General features: G+C 36.2%; 1 protein-coding gene across 1 annotated transcript in view; it reads left to right on the forward strand.

The window, feature by feature from the left end:
- The window catches only part of SNX7 (sorting nexin 7), a 29,207-nt gene extending 19,699 nt beyond the window's left edge, over positions 1-9,508 (forward strand). Inside the window, exons 8-9 of the mRNA XM_030953161.1 lie at positions 1,191-1,343; positions 9,115-9,508. Of these exons, the coding sequence (XP_030809021.1) occupies positions 1,191-1,343; positions 9,115-9,195 (234 nt within the window). The 3' untranslated portion in view covers positions 9,196-9,508. The remainder of the gene's footprint in view (positions 1-1,190; positions 1,344-9,114) is intronic.
- Positions 9,509-9,879: the final 371 nt, after the last annotated feature.

Here is a 9,879-nt window from a genome sequence, read left to right on the forward strand (position 1 = left end):
TGTTTCTGTGTTCTACCAGGAGCATATGCATTCCTTTAAAATCCTGGAAGTTAGTCCTGGAATCCTGAACTTCCTATCAATTAAAACACCAGCTCTGCAGAAAGCAAAAGTAGCTATCCCACTTTACACAGGTGTGGTATGAGGAGGAAACTATTTGCTTTATGGCAGAATATAAGGACAAAGAAGAAATGTACAGAGACTGAGTTGCAATAGAAGCAATTCAAGGAATTAAGTTTTCCTGCTTGATGTTCCTTATTTTGGTGGTGTTTGTGCCTGCCTTCCCTCCTGCTGCAGACAGTGGCTCTGCAGTCCCAGCAGGGGATTTTGCACTGCAGCCACAGATCTGCCTCATTCTGTAACCTGGTGCCAGCCAGAACAGACACAGCTGATGAGTAAATGACAATAGGTAACCAAATTACTGAGAAGACCAGAAAAACTCATTAAAGAGAGAGCTGCTGTCCACTTACTCCCGTTAGCTGGCAAGTCATCTTGTGCATCCACAGTAACTAGAAGCAAGTAATGTCTGTAGAGTAGCCCTCAAAGTTTTGGGTCCTGGATTGCTGTGAAAGAGTTTCTTCTCTGTAGAAGTCCTTTCATTTAATTTCTTTCTCTGCTTTTTTCTTCTCTGTAGAAGTCCTTTCATTTAATTTCTTCTCTGTATTTCTTTTTCCCTCATATGGTCACACACAGTTCCGCAAGAAAAGATGGTAATGTGACAGGCAAGAAATCAGAAAGTTTGTGATTTTGATTTCTGCTGTCTTTTCCCCATTCTGTTTTCTCCTGTTATCAAATATTCTGACAGGATTTTCTCAATTTTCCTTGCCAAATCTAATTTGTACAATTGATTCTGCTTCAGTAAAGCCCTCTATATATTTCTTTTTTGATGCATTAATGTCAAGTGCTAGTGAAGAGGTGCCAGAGTCTGTAATTCTCTCAGTGAAGAAATATATCTCCAGGAACGCTTTCATTCTAGTCTATATATTTTCTGTTATTAATATTTCAGAAATTGTAGTGAGTTATTAATTAAGAATTAATTTTAAATTTATCCCTGGGGAAAGACTTTTTTTGCTAAGTTAAATACCAGCTTTGGTTCTGCAGTTCTCTTCGTCTCCACTACAGTCAATTGATTTAAATAATTTTGAAAATGATTATTTTCCTAATATTTTTTAATGTTTAAAATTAATATTTAGTTCTCAGAAGAGATTGGGAAACTTGAAGACAAAGTTGAACGTGCCAATAATGCTCTGAAAGCGGATTGGGACAGATGGAAGCAGAACATGCAGTGGGATATGAGATCGACATTCACAAATGTGGCTGAGAATAATCTCCGTTACTATGAAGAGGTAAAATTCTTTCTCACAAAAATGTTATTTTTCCATTATTTCAGAGAAGTCCATGAGTTATCTGTAAAGAGGAATTTTTCCATTTTAGTTCAAATATTTGGTAACTTTGGAATCAGTTTCTGTGGGAATAGTGGGGCAGTTATCCTTAATTTGACAGATTTCAAGCAGAATATATTTTATTGTGCCCAAGTCGTTGATCCTGAGTTCATCATCGACAGAGGGCACTCTTGTTTTACTAACCACAACAACTTGGAACATGATTTTTGGTTCAGTGTCAGCTGCTATATTTCAGTTTGGAAACATTTTGCTGTGAGAGCATGAAGAAGCCCTCTGGAAGGCTCAGACCTGTATGAGGAAAACATTTAAGTGTGATTCCATCAGATTTTTATTTTCAGCTCAAATGCCTCAGGTAATATTCTTGGTAAGAATTTCCAAGAATATATGCTAGGAAGGAGAATTTGAAAACATATAACAAAATACATTGAGCATTCGGTGAAGTTTCCTCATGGGGAACACCATGTTGATTGAAATGCACATTTTGAAAATATCCCAGATGTCTTGAAGGTTTTAAAATAATTTCTCCTTACTTTTGGGGGAAAAAAATGGAATGCACTGAGCTATCTATTAATCATAAATTAGTCATTTTCACAGATATATTTTGGTATCTGTAACTTTAGTCCTGTAGTCTGATCCTTTCATGGATTGCACATTAGCCATTGGCAGTGCTCTGATTTTACAAATCATTTTGTTAAAACATAATTGAAAAGACAGAGCTCTTGATCATCAAGTCTAATTAATTAACATGCAGTCTGTGAGATGCATGGACATTGACAATCTGTTGTTACATATTAAGATCAAAATATTTTCAGAAATCGGGCAGCAAGCTTTTGGCATCCTCTAACATTGTCTTCATTTATTGATGGTCTCTGACTTCTATAGCAGCAATATGTATGTTAAAACAATGCTGAATATGTTAGAATATTTTCTTTGTGAATGATTAGCTAAAATATAAAAATAATTATTTGGTTCTTTTTTCCTGTTTAGAAATGGTTTTTTGCTGGATTAGAAGTTTAATCCAGAGCACCAAAGCACATATTGTACATTAAATTACTGTTCTTAAGCCACAAACTGTATAAAATTATTCAGCTGTCTCTGTAACTGCCAGAGGTTCTTAAATAGCCTCTGAAATACCAAACAAGTTGGTTTATACTGAGGCACAATCTTATGTTGGTGCTTTTCTTGAATAATGAAATCTTCATTAAATGGTTTTGCTGTTACATCTTTGTAGATCTACATATTAGAAAAAGCACCTTATCTTACTACAGCAGTTGCAATAATAAGTAACATTGTGCTAACTCTATCACTCCTTGTTTGCAAAGTAAGAGCTTACCAATTCCGTTCTGTTTTGTCAGAAAATCATTATCTAATCATGATATTCAAAAGAACGTGATAAAGTTAATATTTTGATTGGGAGTTTTCACCTAAAATTTGTTTATTTAAGACCCATGGTTAATGGTGATGGTTAATTATTAGAGAAGTGATTACTGATTACTATCAGAGGCCTGTGTATCTCAAACTACAACTGTATACTCCAGAAAGCAGCAGGAAAAGAAGCTCTGGCATCTGCTTCTGCTGTTGGGGAGTGAAGCTTCAGGAAGGCAATCTCAGAAACCTGAGAAGCAGAATATTATTTTTATGCTTTCAGTAGGAAAGAGAATCTAACCTTAAATGTAATAGTTTGAGTCTGACTCATTAAACTCATGCGCAAACACAGTGTCTCTTACAGTGTTTTTCACTTTTTCAGTTATTACTTGCTTCATTAGCATTCTTTCACATGTCTGAAGTTACTCATTCAGACTTTTGATGCACCATTTGATGCTTACTAAGCCTTTTCTTGCTGTAACATCCCTGATGTTATTTCCTGTCTTTTCTCTTCCCCAAAGCATGATCTGTGCATTTTCCCAGGCACCATGGATGCTGTGAACGTGATTCAGTTGCCCAGTTCTTCTGTCCAGCTCCTATGAGGAATCATCTCCTGCTTTCTAACTTAGTCACTACCTGCTTCTCATCCTTTCCACAACTTCCCCCACCCCTCAGTTAAACTATTTGTGCCTCTCCATGAGCAGTGTCCCATTCTCTTCTCTACAGCAGCATTTCACTGTGCTTCTCATTATTTCTCTTGCTGACTGCATTTCCCAGGCACACAACCAAAGAGGGAGTCATTTCTGGCCACATTCTCTGCAGCCCTTAAATTTTGGGGACCACAAGTACTGAGAGACAGGCATCTTGCATTTTCTCATGGCTGCTGCAGTAGAGAATGCAGCCCTTCAAAACTGTATAAACACAAGCCAGTGTAGTCCAACACAACACAGCAGCATGTCAAAGTACATGAGAATTTCCAAAATGTTATTTCATCTTTGTCACAATGGGCAAAGAATATGACCTTATGTTTGTTTGGGTTTTACTTTAATTGTAGTTGCCTCCTAAGGATTCTGCTGTCAATTTGTCAAGCATCACTTAGCTAGCACAAGAGTATCTCTTGCTTAAGCTGAATTAATGTTCAATGAATTAAATGTTACTCTAAAGTGTTACCTGTAGTTATGTTTCTCCAGATTTACAATTTAGAAGTTATTCCTGTAGTCTTCCAGTTCGCTGGCTATCTGCATTTATTAACCTTGAATAAGAAGTGTTCCTTTGTTTCTACAGCTGTTTTGTGTCTCTCAATGCTGTGGTAACAAAGACGTGAATAAAATCCCAGTGTTGAAGATTTACAGGGTGCTCCTGTGCAGGCCTGTGAAAAGGAAAGCTTTCAATTTATAATGTGCAAGCTTTGTTATAATACATTTAAAATCATTTAGGAGCCAAGAATTACCATGACTGACCAATCATTTGGTATTCCTGTAGCTGGTCTAAGTCGTTCATACAGTTCTGTACTTCCTTTCCTCTGGAAAAGAATTGAATAGATCCCTAAGTCTCTCTGTATTCCACAAAGTCTTAAATCCAAAATAATATCGTACTTACAATGACAGTAAATACATTGCTAGAATAAGGAGGACTTTCTGAAAGAAAATGAAAAGGTTTTAGTTTTTAAAAGTTCATCAATTTACTTCTATTTTTGAAGTAAATAGCATTGATTCAGCAGGTGTAACACTGTACCATTTATTTGGTTCCTTTTCACTGGGCTTTAGGCATGACACCATTGTCTGACAGCTTAGTCCAAAAGAGGTATCTGCCAAACAGCTGGAGTCACAAACTGTCCACAGGGTGGAGCTTTCATCTGAGGAACTGTCACCATGAATATTTTCAAAAATTTAGAAATAGATATTCTAAAGATGCAGCATCACTAAATCCAAAGCAGGATACAGAGTTAGTGGTGGTGCTGGCACTGTTACTTAACTGGCAGGTTTGAAGTGTTGCTGCTGCAGACAAGCAGAACCAAACCAGGCACTGTTGAACTCAAAGAGCAGAACCAATTAAACATATGCTAAATATTTCATTGTTCCTCATGTGTTTAGTATAGCTAGTACATCTGCAGCCAATGAATTTTGGCAACTTACTCTTTTTAGGAAAACCACCATAATAAGTGGCTAGGTTACAGCCCAACCCAAAGACTAGTTATACATTGTAAATCCAGCAAATATACCAGAGTTTGGGTTTCCACTGCTTGTTGGGTACTCCAGGAAATGCAGACAGATTGGTGTTTTTTCCTAAAATGGGATGACAGTTTTGGCATTGAAAGAATGTGTTTTCTCTTGAGCATGGATGAACCGTTGTTTTAAAGCATAGCATTTGATTTTATTTATTGCATGGGAAATTAATCCTTGAATCTTAATCAGATAATTAGCTACCTTTGATATAGTCAGATTCTTGTTGGTATTGGCACACCTTACTATTTTTCAAAAAAATTAAATAATTTCCTGATTTTCTTAAGTTTTTTAAGCATAATTCAGTATATTTCTGTGACCTACATTGTTTACAAGCATAAATTGATCCAAAAGATTCATTAGGGCAAAGCAATACTTGTTCCCCATTACAGCAACTTCCCTCTAACTCCAAAGCCCTTATGTACATCTCAGTCATGTAAAACCTGTAGAGAAATAGATGAGATTTGTTATTTGCCCTGGAGGCCTCTGTAGTGATGCATTTAAGCAGCCATTTGGTTGTGTAGCAGAAAGTTGGCTGCTCCTACTCCTGTCCTACCTTAGCCATGCCTGGGAGTTCAGCTGCCAAACTTCACGAGATTTTCAAAAGCTCCCTGTCTTGGCCTGTTTATCCCTGTGCATGTTGCTTCAAAGGCAGATCCATCTTTGAACCCTCATTCACTTCAGCCTTTAAAATTTTTTTAAAATAATTTTGGGAAGATATTTTTTGGAGTGAGAACTGCTATTTCTCTGCGGTCTAGTTTTTGTTCCCCTGCACACAGAAATCATGAAAATACTTTCAGACACAAGACTTCATTTTCAGATTCTACTCCAAAAAATTCCATCATAATTGCTATTTTTAAGGTATCAGCCACGGATAACTGGGAACTGGAACAGAAATGCACATAGCATGTGACACACTGCTTCTGCTAGCATACTTGCTACATGTTCAATTTTTATATCTCCTTTTTCATTATATATGCAATTATACTATATGAAAAACTTTTTGCTACTTTTTCTAAGAATGATATGTTGCAGAATAGATATGTGTCCTCCAGTAGTAATCAGAATATGTTAGGTAAAGTAGCCTTATTTAAGTTCTTGCTATTTCATTTTGTGTATTTAGGCTTTTTTATGTTTTCCATTGGGCTTTTACAAGTAATTGGATTATGAATTTCAATCCTGTGCAAACACATTTAATTTCCTCTGTTTGGATTTTCTGGTTTTTTTTTTTTCTGTCTCCTTTGTGAAAACTGGCTGATCCTCTATTTTGATCTCCATTTTCAACCTCCCAGGAGAATGGAGTAAAATCATTTGGTAATAATGTTGAAGTATACATCACTAACAAAATGTCGTTTATGCAGTTCATGCTTCACAATGTGAAAAGCTTGAGCCTAAGGCACAGGGACCTAGTTTTGTTTTGGTGTGGTTAATTATAAAATTTGTCAGCTGTAGGAGCACTGTGATGTCTGACAGTGAAATGAGCCACCATTGCTCTTACATTTCGAAAAATGTGTTTTGGTTATATAAACAGGGATAAATTATAAGCTGAATAACTTGTGTGAAAAAAATGCTTTGCATTTTTGTCTGGACAGACTTGAGTAAATCATATCTATCTATCTGGTTAAGCTATGTATTATGATTGCATTTTAGCATGTGCAGCTTGGCTCCATGTTGCAAAGATAACACAAAGCCATTTTTACATTGCAGCCAATGCTGATACATGTATTTTAATTCACATTACTGAAATTGTTGAATAACAAAACTTACATGGTAATTCATTTAAACTGTGGTTCAGAAAAAAAAAATCTGTCATTGCCAATGAAAGACTCTTCAAGAAAAAGTGATGTTTTCTTGTACCACACCTAGAAAAAGCTTAGAAAAACAGCTGTCCCTTGCAGCTTTCTAGGACAGTGATCCAGGCTGGGCTCTAACAAACAGAAATTGAGGAGTTTGAGTGCCACAGTGAAGACACATTGCTAACAGCTGCCTCACTGACATTTCAAAACCAAGAGGCCACATTCCAGCTCAAGCCTCTCAGATAGACTCAGCTGCCACAGTGTCACATGAAGTAGGGGAGAATCTAATGATCAAACTTAAAGGCTTTATAAAAAAGGTCAAAAAGACCTTTTAAATCAGAAATCAGTTTTCAACACTTGTAGTTCACTGTTCAGGCTGGCAGTATCTTCACTGTTTCTACCTGGTGTACCATTTCAAAATAACATTTCTCCAAAAAGTCAATGAAGAAAGCAGATTTCCACATGAATCTTATCCTGTTAGTCCTCTCTTTTCACAGTAATTCAGACCTTAGATACACTGTGAACAGTAGCATAATGTTGTGTGCAAGAGCAGCAGAAGTTACTTGGGGCTTTTGTCAGCAAGATCTGAAGAGAAAGACTGGGGCAGTAAATTCATGGTATCCATAGTCTAGGGGACAAAATGTGAATAACAGGAATTATCTCGTGCCTGACAATATCCAAAAAACGCTACAAAAATAAGCTCATGCTTTTTTTTGTGATCTTTCAGTTCAGTTGGCTTGAGGTTTTAACTGCTCTCATGTTCTTGAAGACCCACTTGTTCTACTTTCTTACATCTTTAGAGACAAAGCTACTGCTTTTTTTTGGTTAATTTTATCACTCTTAATTTTATGGGTAACCCTGGTTCTGTATCCTTGAATCATCATGGATTCCCCCAGCTCCAGTCATCCTGTGTGTATTCTTTTTCTTTTTGAGCTTATATTTAACATTATCAGATCCTCCCACTCATCTGCTTACACACAGACATGCAGTTATACCAGGACCTGGCTCTTCAGTGTAGTATGATTAAATCTCCATATTTCATGGCAGAGTTTGGAAGTCATTCACAAGAAATGTCTAATGGAGTTAGGTGGCTGCAGGTTCAAGCAGGGTCATTTTCATGTCTCCTAAGCAATGACTGATGGATACAGGTGTTTCAATGACCTGGCCTTAGAAGGTTGCTGTGGCTTGAATAGTTGGTGGCAAAAGATTTCAGTTAGGAAATAACACTGTTTTCAGGGTACTGATTTAATTCAAAGTTCAGGTAAATGGAGTGTGCTGTCCAGGTTTTAATATATATTTCCTGGGAATTTTCAATAGACTTATTTATGGTGCATAATAAAGATTCTTCATGGAAAAAAAACTCTGTAGAGGAAGTAGTAAATCAGCTGCATTGTCAAGAACAATAGGTATGAATGTATAAGTCAAAATTTTGTAAGAACATTTCCATTTCAAGGGGTTTTTTTCAATAGCATCAGAACAAGGAAATTACTGCAGCAATTTGCCTGTCCTGTTCTACTGACAGACTTGAAATAGTAGAAACCTGATGCTTTGGGTAACAAGCATCAACTCACTGCAGGTTACCTTGTGACAGCCTTGCCATGGCTCTCAACAATAATTTCTGATTTAGAATGGTTTGCCAAGCTGCCAACACTCATTTAAGCTAAATTGAACCAAAGTAATTGGGGGGGGTTTGTTGGTTTTCTGGTTTTTTCATTTTACTGCCTGCAGAATTGATGCTTCAGATAAAAAAAATAGTTTTTACAATTGTAAATACATTTTTCCATAAGCCGAGAAATACCACTTATAAGGATAACAATTTCCCTACTCCTAGCCTATGCCTTTCTGGTTCTATTTCTTTCCCATTACTCTGGGGGAAAATGAATTCTCTCCTTATTTAGAAAAAAAAATGGTTTAATTTAACTTGGAAGGAAAATTGGGTATACATTAGGAATCCACAGAGATTACAAGGGAACAGTGCCTGACAATGTGCTTTCTATTAGGAAGAGATCTTTGCCTGTAACTAAAAGGAGAGATTAAAGAAGAGCATAATTAATGTTAGCATCTTCCATGCTACAATATACAATTACAGTGCTCACAGTGTGTGCCTGTCATTATGTAAAATTGACCTTTACAGCTCACTCAGCATGTTAGCTAACATTTTGCATTTTGAGCTGCCTAGGAAACCGTATTTTGCTCTTACCATGGTCCTACAAAAGCAGCTTGTGACAATGTGTGTGTATTCTGCTATTTTTTTTATTCTCTTTCTCCTTGGCTAACAGTTCACAGAAATCTCTCTGTTGTACTCACATGTGTGTGTTTGGTTTTTTTAAGTGCCTTGCTACGTGGGAGTCCTTCCTAGCATCTCAAACAGTGGATCTTCGTGTGGATGAAGATTCTGAAGACAGGCCTTGAGAAATATTTCTGCTTGATCTCTGCCTATTCCATGCAGTTTCTCCCAACCAAAGTGCTTTATATGAGATCAATATATTATTAAATTTAACTGTTAAAATCAGTGAAATGCAGGAAACCAGCTTATTGTACACTCAGGTATTCTAGTCCTGAAATACATCTTGAAACATGCTATATATTGCTTTATATTGCTTAGCTCTGATTTTACATATTTTTATGCATTTGCATACAATTGTTTTCATAAATATTGTGTAATTTTGATATAAAATATTTTAAATATGTAAAAATAGCTCCATTTTAATAAAAAGTTGACTAAGGAAAGTTTGTCATCAGTGTGTATCCTTGTCTTTTTAGAAGTATTCTCATATTCTAGCATGCTTCTTAGATTCTCTTTCTTGAGTAATTACTTGTACTTACAGAATTATGTCATGTAGTCCTCAAGGACTACTACTTTAGTATTATTTTAATAGATCTTTCTAGTTGCCCAATGGCAACATAGGACATAAAGATGCCAAACATGTTCTGTGAGATTAATGCTGCTTTAAAGTGTTGATAATTTAGTTTTCAGTTTGCATTATTTACATGTTTGTTAGACATCTTCAGTTTGACATTTTTTAAAGGATAAAGAAAAAAGTGACAGTTCATGAAACGCTGTTTATACAGTGATACCATTAGTCACAGCACTGA

This window comes from Camarhynchus parvulus, chromosome 8 (genome assembly GCF_901933205.1).
Source record: "Camarhynchus parvulus chromosome 8, STF_HiC, whole genome shotgun sequence".
Classification (NCBI taxonomy): domain Eukaryota; kingdom Metazoa; phylum Chordata; class Aves; order Passeriformes; family Thraupidae; genus Camarhynchus; species Camarhynchus parvulus.